This window comes from Lepus europaeus, chromosome 11 (assembly GCF_033115175.1).
Source record: "Lepus europaeus isolate LE1 chromosome 11, mLepTim1.pri, whole genome shotgun sequence".
Lineage (NCBI taxonomy): Eukaryota > Metazoa > Chordata > Mammalia > Lagomorpha > Leporidae > Lepus > Lepus europaeus.
Genome location: NC_084837.1, coordinates 55,565,837 through 55,585,507, shown reverse-complemented (window position 1 = coordinate 55,585,507; position 19,671 = coordinate 55,565,837). Strand labels below are relative to the sequence as shown.

General features: G+C 44.1%; 1 protein-coding gene across 1 annotated transcript in view; it reads left to right on the top strand.

The window, feature by feature from the left end:
- RYR3 (ryanodine receptor 3) overlaps nucleotides 1-19,671 on the top strand; it is a 580,573-nt gene that overhangs the window by 288,395 nt on the left and 272,507 nt on the right. Inside the window, exons 13-18 of the mRNA XM_062206624.1 lie at nucleotides 2,845-3,013; nucleotides 4,354-4,489; nucleotides 6,580-6,675; nucleotides 8,203-8,321; nucleotides 15,706-15,839; nucleotides 17,096-17,337. Of these exons, the coding sequence (XP_062062608.1) occupies nucleotides 2,845-3,013; nucleotides 4,354-4,489; nucleotides 6,580-6,675; nucleotides 8,203-8,321; nucleotides 15,706-15,839; nucleotides 17,096-17,337 (896 nt within the window). The remainder of the gene's footprint in view (nucleotides 1-2,844; nucleotides 3,014-4,353; nucleotides 4,490-6,579; nucleotides 6,676-8,202; nucleotides 8,322-15,705; nucleotides 15,840-17,095; nucleotides 17,338-19,671) is intronic.

Below are 19,671 nucleotides of genomic sequence, written 5' to 3'. Positions count from 1 at the left end.
TTAGGCGTGGTAAATCTCTCTCTCTCTCTTTCTTTTTTTGATTCAAAAGGGAAGTAATTCCGCACAGCTGAGTGGAATTGGAGGTAGTTAGCAGGCGAATGATATACCCATAGGAGCCAGTGATCAGAAGCTCTTTCCCAAGGACCACACAGGGAATCTGTGCTGCCCCCAGTGTGGGCTCCAATTCTCCTGCAGTCTCCCACTGGGTTGCCAAGGTTACTGAATTGTAGCATCTCTGGAGAGTACTCACATGAGTTCCGTGAGTTCTTTCCCCCACCGTCTCTTTTTTCTCAGTCTCAGTTCATTAGCACCACACATTCACTAGGTCCTAATCTTCTGTTATTTCACCCTCTCTCCCCCCACAGAGTCAGGTTTTTCTGCTTGGCTGAGGGCGGGTGCAGACCTGAGGTCACACTGCTTATGACATATGTCCAAAATGGTGCCTGCTCTTTGTCTTGCTCGCCTTTGAGAGGTGAGAGGAGAGAGAGAAACTCATGTCCATATGGGTCACTTTTTTTTTCCTCTCTCTTCTAGAAGCCAGGTGAACTTTTCCCCATGGGGTTTCAAGCCTCGTTCCCTCTAGTCTCCTCTTCCGCTTGCCCACCGGTGTCTCAGGCTATTAAGATGCGGCTCACCTTGCATTCCAGCACTGGTGTGTTGATTCCACTGCTGGTGTCCCGAATTGTGGGCTCCCACGCTCTCCATGCAGGTCCACTGTGAATCACTAGTTCCAGAAGAGTTTCCTTTGCTGTTTCTTCCCCTACTCTTCCTTGAACCTGCAGTATCTCCACTTTTATTAAACTGTCTCTCCCCGGACTATCAGTGTGCTCCCTTCCTATTCCGCCATCTTGCCACTCTATCGATGATAGGCTTTTGCAAATGCCCTTTATCAAGGTGAAGAAATTCCCTTCTATCAGGAGACTTCATTTTTTTTTTTAAGATTTGTTTGTTTACTTGAAAGTCAGGGTTACAGGGAAAGAGAATCTTCCATCTGCTGATTGAATCCCTAGATAGCTACAGTGATCAGGTTCTGAGCCAGTCCAAGGCCAGGAGCCAGGAGTGTCATGCAGCTCTCCCACATGGATGGCAGGGGCCCAAATGCTTGGGTGATTTTTCATTGCTTTTCCCAGTCCATTAGCAGGGAACTGGATCAGAAGAGGGGCAGCTAGAACAGGAACCAGCACCAACATTGGATTCCTACATCACAGGCAGTGGGTTTACCTGCTGTGCCACAACATGGGCCCCAAGAGGTTTTTATCTCAAAAGTTTATTGAATTTTGTCAAATGCTGCTGCTTTGTGTATTCAGATGGTTATATGGTCTCATCTGTAGTTAACGTGGTTTATTGCATTAACCAACTAGAAACAGGCTATTGAGGTTTCTTTTATTGTTGAATTACCTCCCTCAATGTTGTTAGTTTTAGCTTCACATATGTTGGTCTCTTTGAGTGCTTATATGTTTATAATAGGTTTGTCTTCTTGATAAATCAATCTTGTGATTATAAATTACCTTCCTTTTTTTCTGTATGAACATTTTTCACCTTAAGTCTATTTTGTGGAGCCACTCCAGATATTTTACATGTAGGTTATGGTTACTATTTTCATGTTATGTCTTAATCTGTTTTTGTCTTTGAATCTATAATGTGTCTCTTATGGATAGTGTATATTACATTTTTTTAAAAAATCTAGTCTGACAATATCCTTTAATATGTCTAATCCGTTTATACTTAATATAATTTTTTGGATTAAGTTATATATACTATGTTGATGCTTTTTTTGCTATGTCTCATTTCTCATATTTTTCTCTGTTCCTTTTTTACTACCTTATTTTGTTTTAGGTATTTTCTATTGTGCCATTTTAATTACATTTTGGGGATTTTTAACAAATTTTTTGAGTTATTTTCTTAGAGATTGCTCCAGGGAACTGTATTGTATTTAACTTGAAATATGGTGCTTCCAATTAATAATGACTTAGTAAAATAAACTTACCCCACATTGTTCTGTAGATGTCCTCCTCTGTGATAATATTGCCACATATTTTGCATCCTCCTATATAGTACAATTTTACAATTATTTTTTTATGCAATTGTTTTCTTAACTATAAGAGCAGAAGAAAAATATATTTATACTGTTATTTTATATTTACATACATAATTATATTTATTGTTGCTCTTTATTTCTTTATAAGGATTCTAGTTATGATTTGTTGTCATTTTCTTTCAATGTGAAGAACTTCTTTTGGTACTTCCTGTAAGGCAAACCTGTGGCCATTTGTTGATGTACCTGTGTTGAGAGCTGCATTCCATAATCAAAGTTCGGGAATTTTCTAGTTCTGTCCTGGACTTTACTTTCTGCTTGCATGGGGATGAATGGGTAGCCTTCAGTGATGGCCCTCTCCAGTCCGTTCTTAGCTTGAGTGGCAGAAAACCATGGTGGATGAAAGGGAAACATCTGCAGGTAGAAAAGTCATTGTCTTAATCACAGCTACAAATCTCCTCTTTGGATTACCCAAAAATCATTAGACATTCAGTGAAGATTTGTTTCATGCTAGATGGTGAAATATCACAGTAATTTTAACAGAGTAAGTTACACGTTGCTTGAAAATAAACATGCTAAAAGGAGACATCTCCTTTTGTTTATGAAGTAGCTTTAAAATGGAATCCGAGTATTCTCTCTTGGTGCTCTATTGGTTGGTAAACTTCATTTTATAACTGTTAGCACAGACAATAACCAGGAAAAAGCTCACTGAGTTCAGTGTGGAGCCGTTAGGAGCCAGTGCCAGGTGGATGCTTGTCAGGGCTCTTTGGATGTTGGTACCTGAGTCCTGTCCATCTCGTGGCTTTTAGTGGGAACAATCGCACAGCTGCCCCTGTTACCCTGCCTATAGAAGAGGTCCTGCAGACCCTCCACGACTTGATTGCCTACTTCCAGCCTCCGGAGGAGGAGATGCAGCATGAAGACAAGCAAAACAAGCTCCGCTCCCTCAAAAACAGACAGAATCTTTTCAAGGAAGAGGTGAGTCAAAAAAGTAAAGAAGTTGAGATTATCTTTGTGTCCAGAGTTAAAACAGCTTTGCGACAACAGTTTAGCTTTATCTCCCTGCGTGTGCGTGTTTACAAGAGCCAGGGAACAAGAAAGCAATTCAGAGACTGGTTAGGAAAGCTTGTCCTGGAGGTTGACCTTCCTTGTCAGCTGCCCCTGGTTACAGCAGCTATGGTGGGCACATTCAGCAGATTATGTTTCAGTGCCTCAGTGCCACCTGTGCATCCCAAATCCATTTCCAGGAAATTTTATCTCTGGGAGCATGGCATTGGCTATGAATCTTGTATTTTTGGAAATGTCAGAACTACTTAGGAAACCAGTTTGAAAAACACAAATACCTAGATGTGGCCACATCAAGAATGCCTGTCAAACTGCTTTAAATGATGCTGATGATGCTGGATCTTAGAACTTGGGCTTCTGAGTGCTTGGGGTTAGGGCCTTCACATGAAAGAAACACCAGGTAGAAGCTCAAGAGACCTGGGCTTTCATTCTGACTCCAGCCAGGCTGTGCATGACCACAGCCAAGTCACAAATCCCCAAACTAGGACATGATGAGCTGGTGCCAATGGGCTTTCCATTCCTTGGGACGTGGCTTGTCCCTTGGCCAGTTCCTAGTGGTATGGGATGTGGAATCGTCCCTTCTGAGTCTTCTGATCTGTGTAGACTTTGGCTCAGATCCTTCTGTATGCCTGCTAGGCTACTGAAGCTGCCTTCAGCATATCCTTTCTACCCTTGAAGAATAGCAGGAGATGGGTGTTTTGACGTAGTGGGACAGCACTATATATTAGCTGGAAAAGTACTTGAAAAAACCTCTTTGTGTCTGATTGTCTCTCAATCCCACCATTTTGATAGGGCAATTTGGGCAAGGGGAGACCAAGCATGGTTATCTTATGCATCTGAATGGAATTTTTTGAATTTATTTGAGATTTCAGAGAGAAATAGGTACTGTATCCAGAGCTATTTCTGGATGACTCAGAATCACTTCACAACAGACAGAAAACAGGTTTTTGTGAGATTCATTGATGCTTCCTCTTCCTCAGCATGTCCTTGGATTGAGTTAAACACAACACATGGGGACAAATGCATCAGAAGAGACTGCTGACTCACTTCCAAAATGGATGCTATTTAGGTCTCTGAGATATAAAAATGTATATTGTGTTTTTAGGAGGAAAACTCAACTGGCACCAGGAAGGTCTGTTTGCACATTAGCACTATCAGCTAGGAAAGGTAAATGATACAGGAGGGGAAAGAGAAAAAGGGATCGTGCTGTTTCCACCAGGAATGTTCACTTTTTCCTCAACTCTCCCTCTCAGGGAATGTTGGCCTTGGTGTTGAATTGCATTGATCGCTTAAATATCTACAATAGTGTGGCACACTTCGCAGGGATTGCAAGGGAAGAGAGTGGCATGGCTTGGAAAGAAGTCCTCAGCCTCCTGTACAAGCTGCTGGGTAAGTGCACATACAGTGCGCTCTTGGTGGGGACAAGAGGGGTGTGTATGGGATCTCCATTGGCACCCGAGATTGCCATCTAGCTGCCTTCGTTGAAAGCCTTTTGTTAACCATGTGATTCTAACCCAGCCATTCACTCTGTTCACTCTGGTAACCTAGTAGCTTATTGTCCTTAACTTGGAGCAAGAAGCCAGAAACAGGTCGAAGCAGGTGATAATCAGTCTTGCCAAAACTACCTATTAACCCTTGACAGTCATTTTCCCTCTCTAAACCTCAATTCCTTGTTTTTAAAATAAAGAAGCCAGACTAGAACATGTTGACAAGAGTCTTCCAGTTTTAAATATCTTTAAAGTTATTGCCTGCACTTTGAGAACTGGTATTGTCTTAAATCCTGTGCTCTTTCACATATCCACTTGTTAGTTGGTCATGACTCCCCTTATTTTGGCCTATTACTTACTTGGCAGAGAGTAAGAAAGTTCCAGCACCTGCCTTTCATGTCTCAACACCAAGTGTACGGTGATGCTCATGCCTGCTATAACAGGATCCATCACGTAGGTTGGAGCTGGCAGCTTAGGGGAAGGAGGCAACAGGAAGACCTGATCTGCATATGCAAGAAAGTGGCCAGCGGAGTTGCTCAGGCTCTTTGACAAGGCATCACTTTAGGGCTTTGCTCTGAATTGTGCTTCTATACCCCACTGAGAGGAGTCCACAGAAAGTTCAGTAGCTCACAGGGGACCCCAAACAAATGAGCCTGAACCTGTTCTCCCTGCTAGGGTTTAGACTAATTGGATTGGCACTGTACACTAGGACGCTGTAAAGTCTCTTCAAACTCTAGTACTTTGCAATGATATAGTTCAAAATCTGTGGTTGTTGTTGCAACAATAAGGGCTAACCTTTATTGAGCTCTGTATGCCCATCAGTGAAATGTCTCATTTTAACACAAAGAGAAACAGTTTGGGATGTGACAACTATTCTTATGTTTGTTTCACTGATGAAGAAATGCATGCATTGAAATCCTCATAACCCCGTTACACATCTTATTCATGATGGAGCCAAAGCTTAAGCCTCAACAGCCTGACTCCAGAACTCATGCTTTTCAGGTTAAAAGCAGGTTAGAAGAGCAGATTGAATTCTGCCTTTTAGGAGCCATAGAGATATAAAGTCGAGGCCCCAGAGGTCTCTCCTTGTCCTAAGTTTACAATTTCTAAGTCTCTGAAAATCTCAATGCCAGAAACCAGGCACACAAAGGGCAAGTGAGTTGGGAGTTAACCAGTTTACATGGACTTGTTGCAGATTTGCATCTACTATTGTTGCCCTGTGGAGGGAAGAATACTTGTCTAGATTGGTAAAACTCTAATGACAGCATATTCTCTCCCTCTCTGTGATACCATCTGCCCATGGTCTTCAAGGATGATCAGTCATCAGAATCAGCTGGAGAGATAGCTGGACCAGATGCTGGGATACCCCCCAAGTTTCTAGTTTAATCCATCTGGGAATTTGCATTTTTAGCAGGTTCTCAGGTGATGTTGGTGTTCTCGGTCCAGACGCTGTCCTTTGAGAACCACTGTCATATAGTGATACATCTTAGACATTGTATGTTGCTACTATTTTTCTATTAGTTTAACCTTTCCAGCTGTATGCATTGGGATGCCTTCCTTTAGAAATGAAGAATAAAACATCTCCAGCTTGATTTAAGAAAACATTGCATGACATTGAGTTCTTAAGTCTGTATCTAAGCAGATGCTAGATTCTTGCTTATTGCTATCTGAAGTCAATTTAGGTATGTGTTTGTCTATTTCCTGCTCGATGAAGAAGGGAAACTGCCTTTTCTGCCCCGCTGCTGTGCTCCCAGCACTGGGCAGGTGCCTGGTACATAGCAGATTCTCTGGAAGTACATGTTGCATGAGTAACTACTGGATTTTTACTCCTCTAAAAATAGAAAAAGAATTCCATCAAAGTTTTCGACAGAGTAAACTAGTCATTCAGTTCCTTTTAGTTACTTAGCAGATGAAGTATTCAATAGCTCTCCAAATTCTTCTGCTCATCATTCTGCCCTTAACCTATATAATCAAATGTTTCCTTGTTTGCAGCTGCTCTCATCCGTGGAAACAGAAACAACTGTGCTCAATTCTCCAATAACCTTGATTGGCTAATCAGTAAATTGGACAGACTAGAATCTTCCTCAGGTAAGAATCAAGTTAACTGTAGCTGGACAAGGTGAACTTTCTTTTCTTTCTGTAAAGAAAACAATGTCGAATCTGTTTCCATGGATTGCAAAAGATTCTCAGATAACTCCAGGAAAAGAAAAAAAAGTCCCAAAACTTTCTGGAAACTGTACAACTTTATTTAGCAACTCTAACCCATATTTCAACAATTCTGTTTTGTTTAATTTTAGCTTTGTGACTTCAACTTCACTCCCTGGATCCTTTCATCCCTCCCCACCCCCAGCCCCAGGAATCCTGGTCTCCTTCTAAAGCCTCCTCTACTTTGTCCTATGGTTTTCCAAATGCTCTTTGATGTTGTCCTAATGGTAAGAAGCAGAATTGGAGAATGACTGGAGTAAGGGAAGTGACCCTAACTCCTCTTACTCACCCTTCAACTCCATCTCTGGACCCCTTCTTGATGACTCAGGGAATTTGAGGCAAGAGTGTGGTCATTGTGGGTGAGTGACTGTGCCACAGGGGTCAGCAGTTTGCTTCCTTGGAAAGAAGTGAATGTGACATGTGTAGGCCCCTTTCTGGGAAGCTGGAGGTTTGGATGCTCTTCTCATAGTCTAGAGGTGGCAGGTGCTGTGACAAACTAGCCAAAGGAAGATTCCCCAAGGATCATCCACCTACACATGTCTTCCGGAGTCTCTCTTTGCTTCAGGGCTGTCTCTCATGGGCTTGATACATTTTAGAGTAATTTATGACAAACCTGAGGGGGGAAAAACAGAATCAAAAGAAATGTTCCTAACAAAACCAATGAAGTTATTGGACAACTACTTCCCTTGAATTTTTGTCCTGCTGCTGCCCTTGTATGTGTCTGGCTGGTGTAGCACTAGTTTTTCTTCAGCCTTTACTTAATATGGAAAGTTATCCAGTGTGCCAAGAAAAGGGGAAAATGGCAAAACGTCTTTATTTTGTGATCTTGTACTTTGTGTGATATGCTAGATTACATAAAATGAAAATACTGAGCATCTTCAAAACACTCATGAAAAATGTGCATTATCTTTTCATTCCATTTTTTCATGAACTTTTTGAAGTAGCCTCATAATTTGTGGGGTGGTTTCTAGAAAAATTCTTACTTGAGAGATACTCAGAATATTTTCTAATCTGCTTGAATGATCTTCAGAATGTATATTAAACTGGGCATCTTTTATGTCTATTTTTAAGTGAAGCATTGTTTGGTTTGATCAGGCTCAGAATTCTATTTTACGATTGCTTATCTCTATTTTCACATCCAAGGATTATATCTTTGTCCGGGAAGAGGGAGATGAGGTTAGTACTAAATTAAACTCACCTCTGAATTACAGACCAGTTGGCCCCTGGGGGCTCCTGAAGTCAACCAGAGATGATTACATCTTTCTTCCTTCTGGCTGGGAATATTTAATAGATTCAAAGAACTGACAGTACTCTATCCCTGCAGGGTGGTCTTTTCCATATCAGCTCTCTAAATTATGTCAATTCTGCAAGTTATTTAATGTCCTAATGGCTTTTGTGGTGCTCTTGCAGGTATCCTGGAAGTTTTGCACTGCATCTTGATTGAAAGCCCAGAAGCCTTAAATCTGATAGCAGAGGGTCACATCAAGTCCATCATCTCCCTGCTGGATAAGCATGGGCGGAATCACAAGGTGAGTATGGAAAAGAATGCCAGCAGTAATTGATCTTACCTGGGTTTTCTCTCCCAGCCCATAATAATCACTGTATGTGTTGACTTTGATGGAAACTTGGGATCTTCCTTGACTGTAAGCACAGCACGCTGGATCTTGGGCGGTTCCACTGGGTTTCCACCTGCTTCCTAAGCCCAGGTCTTCAGCATTAGGCCTTCATACAAACTCAGTGCAGGGGACTTGGCTAGGCTGCACAGGACTGGCTCCTAGGGTCTAGAATCTTAGTAGTAAAACAGCTAATAGCAAACTGTATGAACAGGATATACAGAAATTAAATTTAAAATAGTGTATAAAGTGTTGACCACATGGACTGTTAAATGAAATCAGATTTACTCTGAGTCAAGCCAAGTGAAGTAAACAACTATCGGCATGGGGGCCGGCGCTGTGGCACAGTGCGTTAATGCCCTGGCCTGAAGCACCAGCATCCCATATGGGTGCCGGTTCTAGTCCCAGCTGCTCCTCTTCCGGTCCAGCTCTCTGCTATGGCCTGGGAAAGCAATATAAGATAGCCCAAGTCCTTGGGCCCCTGCACCTGTCTGGGAGACCTGGAAGAAGCTCCTGGCTCCTGGCTTCAGATTGGCACAGTTCCGGCCATTGTGGCCATCTGGGTAGTGAACCATCAGATGGAAGACCTCTCTCTCTCTCTCTCTCTCTCTGCCTCTCCTCTCTCTGTGTAACTTTGACTTTCAAATCAATAAATAAATCTTAAAAAAAAAAACTAAAGCTGCAGACCCCTCCCTTTGAAACAACACAGCCATGTGACTTTGAAACTCATTTATTTCATCTGTCAAATGGAGGTATTGCCACATCACTTTCCAAAGTGTAATGCCATATCACTTTTATGTGATCTTTTCTTGTTCTGATACCTCTCTTTAGGAAATTATATCTCTGAGACACAGCGATCTATGGGGAAGTCTACTAAAATGCAGTTTTAGTCTGACATTTCACACTTGCACCTCCCATGGGGGCTAGGGTACTCACTAGTTAGTGAGCAGATGACTCAGGCTAAAGGGGCAGGCGTATGTTTCAGGAATGGTGGCACGGCTGGACATGTGGGCCTGCAGCTATGTCCCTGCACACTGGGGAGAGTTTGCCATGCTTTGGAGGACTGCATGTCTGAGACACATCCCAGTGTGACCAGGAGAATGAGCTCTGTGGCACTGACTACAAGATACGCAACATCCTTAGGAAGCAGAGAAGCCATGGTCCTTAGCATCTGTGAAATTACTTGACAAAGAATAGAAAGAAATATGTAGGGTCTATAATTGCTTTCCCAAACATGGTAAATCAAAAGCATTCATGAGGCTGCAGTTGTCCATGTTACAACATGTTTCTGCCTTTCTACAAAGCATAAGAATAATTAGTAAACACTCATGTAACACACCATGTGAGCTGTGAGCTATGTGCTGGTGTCAGAGGAGCCCTTGGACAAGAAAGCTTCTCCCATTTCGCTGCCCCAAGGGCTTCTTTATGATAATACCACTTAATCCATAACATCTTTTTTATGACTTCTTTTAGCCAAAAGCCACAAAGCATTTAGTGGTGGACACATGGTCAAGTTGACCACTACTCTACCCATCCCATAGGTGAGAAAACTGAGGCCTAGTAAGCCGAAATATTTTGCTAGAAAGCAATACCTGGTGTTATCTGAGTGTATTAGCAGAGTAGTCTTTAGTCCTAGGGAGTTAAGGCATTGTTTGAGAAGTTCTGGCAATATTACAAAAGTAGAGGCAATAGAATCTTAATACTTTAGCATCTTCTCAAAGATGCCCCTCCTCTTTTGACAGATTTTGGGAGAAGGGTTGTTTGCCATGGTTTCATATATTCCCTTACAGATTTCTTTGTAAAGAGAAACTCAGGCTCAAGTCACCACTGTATTTGTGCTAGTTCCACACAGCATGTGCTGGGTGTTGGCCAGCCTTCCATTGCCATGATTTATCTTGGCTTGGAAAATTCCCAAGTAGCATTTAGCTATCCAGGCTGTTGTGTTTTCCCCAGTCCTAGGTTTTTAGGAGTCTCCGATCCATTCACTAAGTTTTCCATAAAGACAAGGACAGAAAATATACAGACTTCTAGAATCACAGGGGACCTCAGAAGTCCTGTAAGATGACGATGATGATGATGATAATGATAGTGATGACAAATAACATCTATTATGCTTTTAACAAATGCCAGCTATGGGCCTCAACATTCAGATGCATCTTCCTTAGTCTTACACCCCACTGGTGTAGCATTAACTAATTTCCATTTGACTTAAGTAGAAGGCTGGGGCATGGGTCCTGAGGTGTTAAGCAGTTTTAATCAATGACAGGCCAGGACCTGTTTGCTTAAGACTTAATAAATGTGAAGAGGAACAATGAATGAATAAACCCAGAACCCACCCCTGTGCCTCCTTGGTGGCTGGGAGCCCACCCATGTGCACAGGCCTTGTCTCAGCCTACAGACCTCTCAACAGTAACAAATGCAGTTAGTTGTGCTGATTTGATTGAAGAAAAAATAATTTTTAAAAGATTTACTTATATGAAAGAGGGAGAAAGAAAGATATCTTCCATCTGCATGTTTACTCTCCAGATGGCCATGATGGCCGAGACTGGGCCAGGCTGAAACCAGGAGCTAGGAGCTTCTTCGAGGTCTCCTAGGTGAGTGCGGAATCACAAACACTTGGGCCATCTTTCACTGCTTTTCCCGGGTGCATTAGCAGGGAGCTGGATTAGAAGTGGAGCAGCGGCCAGCACTGTGGTTTAGTGGGTAAAGCTGCCGCCTGCAGTGCCGGCATCCCATATGGGCAACAGTTGAAGAACCAGCTGCTCCACTTTTTTTTTTTTTTTTTTGACAGGCAGAGTGGACAGTGAGAGAGAGAGACAGAGAGAAAGGTCTTCCTTTTTGCCATTGGTTCACCCTCCAATGGCCGCCATGGCCAGCACGCTGCAGCCGGCACACCACGCTGATCCGAAGGCAGGAGCCAGGTGCTTCCCCTGGTCTCCCATGGGGTGCAGGGCCAAAGCATCTGGGCCATCCTCCACTGCACTCCCTGGCCACAGCAGAGAGCTGGCCTGGAAGAGGGGCAACCGAGACAGAATCCGGCGCCCCGACCGGGACTAGAACCCGGTGTGCCGGCGCCGCAAGGTGGAGGATTAGCCTATTGAGCCTCAGCACCAGCCTGCTCCACTTCTGATATAGCTCTCTGCTATGGCTTGGGAAAGCAATGGAAGATGACCCAAGTCCTCGGGCCCCTGCACCTGCATCGGAGACCCGAAAGAGACTTGAGGCTCCTAGCTTCAGATTATCACAGCTGTGGCCATCTGGGGAGTGAACCAGCAGATAGAAGACTCCTCTGCCTCTCTCTATAACTCTACCTTTCAAATAAATAAATCTTTAAAAAAAAAAAAAGTAGAGCAACAACGACATTAACTTATCAGAGTGCCAATGTGAGTCCTGGCTGCTCCACTTCTGATACAGCTCCTTGCTAATGTGCCTGGGAAAACAGTAGAAAACGGTCCAAGAGCTTGGGCCCTTCCCACACACATGGGAGACCTGGATGGAGTTCCAGACTCTTTGTCTCGGGGAAACGACGAAGAGATGGCCTTGGTTTTTTGTCTCACACAAAAGAAGAATTATCACACAGACACTGTGATGAAATTAAAGTAGGATTTATGTAGGTTGGAAACCTCCTGCCAGAGCGGCAAAGAGGGGGGTTCAGGAGAGGAAGACCCAAGGAGACGGTGGCAGTGGGCTTTTTAAGTATAATTTTGAAGGAAAAAAAAAAAAAACAAATTTGACAATCAGATTGGCATTCAGTTACTAGGCGGAGACATAAACCATCAAAAAACCTCATTTACAATTCTCCATCCTGTCTGGCCTGCTAAGGGTGGGACAGGTAACTTGTTTTGAGAATAAGCTGTGAGCTCAGGAAGAGCTCCCTTGCTGGAGATTCCAAAGAAAGGAGGGTGGCCTGTTTGTTCTTGCTAAAGATTGGGAAAGGAAGCAAATATTTTACACCCCAAATTCCATTGGGATCCCCTGACTGTTAACCCATCTGACTCTTCACACTTTCTGATGAGGCCATCTGGGGAGTGAACCAGCAGATGGAAGATCCCTGTCACCCTGTGTCACTCTGCCTTTCAAATAAATAAATCTTAAAAGACTGCTTCTACAAATAATGTAACAAAAATAGAATAGATTTAAATAAATATAAATAAAATAACAAAATAGCCAAACAATGTTTCTGTGGATGTGTAGTATTTATTTTTTATCTTTAACCTAGAATTCCAATATAAACCTGTGTTTGGGGTAGAGACTGGTGGAGATCAAGTTCCATTCTGTGTGGTCATTCAGTGGCTTCACACATTGTAACCTGCTTATCAATCTGGAGATCTCTGTGGGTGGTTATAACATGAAGGCTTTGATTCCCCAGGCTGGAGGGCTGTATTCCTAGAAGTTCCTTGGTGAGGCTGCTGCTACTGGTCCAGGGATCACACTTGGAGTAGGGAGACCCTGAGGCTTAGGAATCTAAATGTCCAGCATGCATGCAGGGAATGTGGGGACAACATTCACACAGTACTATACAGGAGGCTCTTGGGCACCAAGCTGAAGAGACAGGTACCTCACATCTTTCCACCCCCATTGACCAGAACCCAGTCACAGGACCCCATATATCTGCAAGGAAGCTGAAAATGGAGCTGAAATAGGCAGGCATACAGGCTAAAATCGATTAGGTTTGTGAGCTGAAGACCACACCTTCGCCACGCCCCTGTATGACCTCATGCCCCTACCTGGTCACACCTGAGTGCCCACCGGCCAATCAGGTTAATTAACCACTCCCCTTTGAGAGTGGATTAAAAGCCTGGGACACGGTGTGTCCGCCCCTCTCTTCTTTTCCCTGGTCTCTAGCCACATGGCTGGTTCCTGGTGCTCGGTATGAATCCAGATTTACCCCTCTCTCTCTCTTAGATAAAGCTCTCACTCTCCTACGCATCTTTCTCACTAAATAAAAGCTTAAAATGCACCATGCTGCCTCGTTTATTTATGCTGGTATTTAGAATTCTTCTCTAAATATTGGGCAAGAACCCTCTCGGGCTTATTAATATTGGGGATTTATTAATAAGCATATGGTGATATCGTATGGCACCCCAAATTTCAACAACATACATGGCACCCCAGGTGGGACCTCTGGGTAACGTTAAGGGGCCACACTTTCATATATATTTTAGGGGGTCATTCCCGATATCAGAGCCTCTTCATGTGCTCAAGAGAGGAAGGAAAAGCCGTTGGGTGAACCCTCATCAGTGCTTGCCTCACCAGCTGACCATCCAGAGGCTACTGAGGTGCTCTTGGAGTCAGAAAGCACAGATAAGCTCCAGGCATGGCGCTGGCCCTGTCTCCACTCCCTTCTCTTTTGTTTATTGTTTGAAAGGTAGACAAAGAGATCTCCCATTTTTAACTGCTGGTTCACAGCCCACAACAGGTTGGACTGTGTCAGGCTGAATCCAAGAGTTTGGAACTCTCCCCAGGCCTCCCACATAGGTGGCAAGGACCCATGTACTTGAGCATCACTTGCTACCTCCCAGAGTGTGCATGAACAGGAAGCTGGAGTCAGGAGCAGAGCCAAGACCTGAACCCAGACACTCCACGGTGAAATGGGGGCATCTCCAGAAGCATCTTAACTGCTGTGCCAAACACCTGTCCCTCCCTTCTCTTTTAAAACAACTCATTTAAATGTTTTTAGAAAAGGAAATTTTCCCCCACTCCCCAGTTTTACTAAAAGAAATGCCTCTTAAAAGCCTAAACACTATCAACTGTGATTCTTTATGGCATCATTTATTTATAGTTGAGGGACTGCTCCATTAGGCTGTTTGCTTTTTACAGAGCCTTTTTTTCTCATTTCTTTTGTTCCTATTGTATATAGATTAAGTTCTGCTTTCCCTCTGGCTATGACAGCAAGGCTCCTGCAACCATCACTCAAGGCAAAATAGATGAAAATGTGTGATAGGTTGGATGAAAAGTATTTAATTTCCTGGCCATCTAGGACTCTTTTCTTAGAGTGAGAAATTATCCTCTGGATTTCAAGTTTCCACAGTTGATATCTTTCACAGAGTGGTAATGGTAAGAGTTCTCCATAAAGCTGCCTTTGGGATTCTTTTCTGCTTGTCCCATAAATGTGTTTTGTATTTATCTGGAACGAAATTGACATTCAGGGAGTCAGGTAGAAAATTGGTTTGTGAGACTTATGGATACAAATGCCATCAACAACCTGAAGCTACCCAACCCCGCGAAGCTTGGAGTCTTCAGTGGCCACTTGGAAAGACTGAAATGCAGCTGCCTCCCTCCCTGTCACTGCTACCTGCCACATCACCACTGTTATTTACTGACTTCTCTTTGCACATTCCTCCTGGTGTGTGAGAGAGGAACAATGTCTGATGCAGCACAGTGTGCTCTGCCGTGGAAGGAACACACAATCTGAATGAATGAGGTGAGGCAGCTTGAGACAGAGCAGGCGAGATGCTGGCGTGAGGGCAGGATACAGAGACTGCTCCCTCTTCCCAGCAGCCAGGAAACTAGAGGAGCAGGAGTGGCTTGGTGACAGAGCCCTTGAATTCCTGGGTCACCTGGGCTCTTGGAGATTTGCCGTCCTCCTTGTTGGGAGGAGAAGAGCAGATTAAATACCTTGAATTCTGATTTCGGGGAATTTAAAAGGATATGAGTGAGTTTTGATGCTGTCGCAGCAAGAAGCCCAAGAACGGGCATCTACACTACCATTGCTCCTAGCACACAAGATTCTCAAGCTTCCTATATGCAAGGACCCTGGCCAATGAGGATATGAACAGCATTTTATGAAGAGCTGTAACAACACATGCTAGTCAGTGTGTTGCACCATCTGGGCTGGGGGAGCAGGAAGCTGCAGTGTGAGGCCTGCTCAAGGTCTTTCAAATCCCTCTCCATTCACAGGGCTCTAAACATGAGTAGTGCCAGGATTGTGTGTCCTGGATGCCTCGCCACACCCTAGTCCTGGCCTTGGCTGTGGTGGTGACCTAGGTGGTCCATCTTCAGAGCTTGGGCTCTTGCACTGATTGATAGGGCAGTGACCACAGGTGATGTGCAGAGTTTGGAGGTCATGGGCACAAGAACTAGTCAAGGACCAGAAAGAAGCTCAGCCTCATTTCCCTAAGAGGCAACAGGCCCTGGAGCATCACTCCCTCTGCCTGCTTTGCCTCTGAGCTGGATTTCCACTCATCGCAGAGCCTTTACCCTCACAAGTGCCGCTTCCTTCACGTGTCACGGTGGTCAGGGCCCTGCCTTTTGTGCCCTGCTGGTGGTCCTGATGTTTGGTGGGTGTATCCTGCTGCAGGTTCTGGATGTCCTGTGCTCCCTCTGTCTCTGCAATGGGGTCGCAGTGAGAGCCAACCAGAACCTGATCTGTGACAACTTGCTGCCCCGGAGAAACCTGCTCCTGCAGACAAGACTGATTAATGATGTCACGAGGTGAGGCCACCACCGTCATTCCAAATGATAAGCAAGGTCTTCTCATCTCATCTCCAGGCAGGGAAGATATGGCTGGTATGGGCTTCAGAATCACTCACCCTTCATTTCCATGGTGACACAGGCATACAAGACAAAACCAGGCTCGTATGCCCTTTTTGTGACTAGGGCCCGGTATTCCAGCCCCGTTAGCAGACCTTCTCCAATTTTTCCTTTGATGAGGCAGAGGATAGAGCAAACACACCACTTAAGTATTGAAGAATTGCAGATCTTACATTTTCTTCATAATATGTTCATATTTAGTTTGATATACCAGCTTTTCTTCTACAGTGTTTAATAGAACAGATATCCTGTGTTCATAGTGTGGTTTCTTGTATCCCCTGGCATCTGTTCTTTTACCCCACAGCTCTCTGACAGCTGTGATGCGATGCATGGAACCACACATAGCCCTGTTCTGGTGCATTCATGTGGCCACATGGAACCACGTGAACTCACTGGGCTGGACATTATTTGGCCGCTTTCTACCTGGGTCTATCCTTAAATCCACAACCGGATGAGAAGAAATGTCCCTGTGAATTGTAGAGTAGCCCACAGACCTGAACCATCACACAGACTTCTCGGGTCTGGTTTTCCTTGCTCACTCAAAATGGGCCAGAGCCCCATCCCAGGAGCGTTGCATCTCTAGGAGTGTGGTTCCAAACATAAGAACCCTAGGTGGCCTGTCTCAAGCTTTAACCCACTTTGCTAAGCACATGAAGTCCTCTTCCCCCTAACAAGGTTGCCTAATAGTGACCTCTTAATGCCTTTAACGGGCTATTGTTATTAATAACGCTTAGGTGACCAGAGCTGCTGTTGTCAAAATGAGTGTTTAAACCAAACTGCCCAAAGATGGAAGTTGGTAGGTAATTTATTTCACTTGCAGAAAAAAAACAAATGTCTGAACCATACAACACAATGCAGTGTAACATTCTGTACATCACTGCCTGTGGTTAGCACTCACTAAATACTGGTTACATTGAATGGACTATTTAAAGAGTCATCCTTTATATTTCATAATGAATTTATGTTGCCCTGATGCCTCCCAGGGAGAACTCTACCAAGTGTTGAAAGCTCTAAGCTTTTCTTGTTTCTGGATAACATGCAAATAAATTGTTCTTACCCTAGATTTAACTGGGCATTGCCTCCTGGGTCTAAATTCAACTTGTTTTCTCTGTTCTTAGAGAGTTTATCGTTGCCACCTGTCCCATGTTTAATTGCAGTATTCGGCCTAACATCTTCCTGGGAGTCGCTGAGGGCTCAGCTCAGTACAAGAAGTGGTACTTCGAGCTCATCATTGACCAGGTGGACCCCTTCCTAACGGCAGAGCCCACACACCTGCGGGTGGGCTGGGCCTCCTCCTCAGGCTATGCCCCCTACCCAGGAGGTGGAGAAGGATGGGGAGGCAATGGTGTTGGTGACGACCTGTACTCCTATGGTTTTGATGGACTTCACCTGTGGTCGGGTGAGTATTTTGCCAAAACTTTGGCCTCTCATCTGTCACTGGAAGCACTTGAGACCCAAATTAGTTCAAGCTAAAATTGTTGCTTCTAGTTAAAATGATAGAGACTCATGAGTGTTACCTAATTTGACAGCTGGTTGGGCAGAGTATCAGGCTTCAATGAGACTGATTTACACCATTACCCTGACAGTTCCTGGTGGAGTCTAATGCTGACCACAACTTTTTTCAAGCTCAGCATTCACCTGCGTGATGCCTGTTGCATATAGTGGTTATCTGAATAGACAGGTGAGGAGATAGTCAACATTCACTTACTAAGAAAGTTATGTATGTTTTGTACATTTTTCTTTTTATCCTGTGATGCCCTGAGGTAGAAAACATGGGCCTTGTGTTATAGATGCAAAAACTGATACATTGAAGTACTTACTCTGAGTCACGCTGGAAAAGACCCAGATGTTGTCTCCATAGACTGCTCTTACATGATGCAATTTATAATATGCCTGGATCAGTTCTCCACACATTATGGTTGCAACCTCTCTTTTTTTTTTTAACAAGAATTGACCTTTTTAAGGTAAGTATTGGTGCTTTTCCCAAGCACATCCATGGTCTCCGCCTTCGGAGAAGTGGAATGGCTCTGCCTGAGTGATAATGCGAGACTGACTCCTAGGCTTTCACCCAGAACAAGAGCTCCGCCTCTCCTGTCTGTTATCCGGGATTGTCGTGTATCTTGTGCAGAACTGCAGTTGGAAACACTGTGTCCTTATAAAAATCTCTTAAGTAAGCATTGTGCTGTATGCTTCTTACATAAGGAGCCATGACACACATTCTTCCTTAAATCCAGCACAAGGGGAAAGTTTGCCTAAGTCCAGCCTGTATATTTTCTTTTGTAAAGGGGGACTGTGTAACCTGTCACGCTTTCCTTCTTCCCTTCACTTTCAGGCTAAAACCTTACTGCCTGGTGTTAACTTTTAAGTCATCTTGGGTCCCAATGATGCATGCCCTATAGTTGGTCTTTGTTTTCAATGTCTTGATATAGTGGGTTTTAAAAAATAATTTAGTTTTACCTTCATTTAAACATTTTTAAATTCTTGTGGAATGCCATAAAATTATGTTTATATGGTTACTCATCCTGGATAATTTGGGGGGAAGAATGAGACAGTCTCTCCAGGTTGTGTGGTGTTTGCTAGGGGAGAGCATGCTGTAGACAAGAGCAGGTAGACAATGGCAGGATTTGGGGGGTAGGGTGAAGTGAGAGTCTTAGCTCATTGTTCTCCCCCTCTTCCCTAACTCTTCATGGACAGTGGCCTTCTTTTCTTGGTTCTCATAGTCTCATCATGGAGCTACTTGGCCCATGGCTATACACTAGTAGCCTTTTGCTTAGATTAGCATCAGATGTCTTGAGATTCTCAGAAGGCTCTGTGAAGTGATTTGGGCAGAATCAGTGTGCTCCTGCACAGGTGCAGTTCCTGAGTGTGATAGGATTAAATCTGGGGTGGATGGGATTGACTTGGGACAATCCTTTTTACACTGCTTGCTGATGGCTGCTCATCTGCTGCTGTGTCAGCCCCATAATCAGGGAGTGTTCTCCAGAGCCCAGGCTGTACCCACACAGCACTCTGCAGAAACCAGCTAAAGAAATGTGAGGCACACCTAGACCCTGGGAGGAAGCACACTGGACCCTTCGAAGAGAATTCAGAGATTCTCAAAAAAAAAAAATGTGCTTATTGTTTTCAAGATTTTTTAGAACTGCATGGGGCACTCCTCGCATCCCAGTAGCCATTTGTGGACTTTGGAAAATGAACATATCATTGAGTTAAACAGCAGAGAACAAATTCATAATGCATCGATAAATGGCTGGCTGGCTGTCTCCCTTCCCCTCACCCTCCCTCTCTCTCTGCATATCAGGACCTGGAAATCCTTTCCAGAGAGTACAGTGCCCTGACCCACCCCCTCATTCTTTCCTGTCTCCTGTGAAGTTGGGGAAGCTGGATACTCCAAGCCCCCACTGGTCATCACTGACAGTGGCCCTTTGTGCCTGGACGAGGGAGAAGAGGGCTGGTGACTCAGGTTTTCAAAGGCTGGTTGTGGCTGCCAACATTGCTCACAACTGGTAACAGGTGCACCCAAGGTAGCATCTGACGAGGTGTGGAAAAATAGTGTCTGTAAGATTTACACCTTTTGTTCTCACTAAACACCAAAGCTTCCTTGAGTCTGGACATCATTTTGACTTCTCCAAGCAGCACACAGGGATCAGATATCTTGCAGGAAGCTTTACAGGTAAATATGCCAGCATGTGCTTTGGCTGCAGAAGTAAGGATTCGGTTAATGACTCCCACCAAG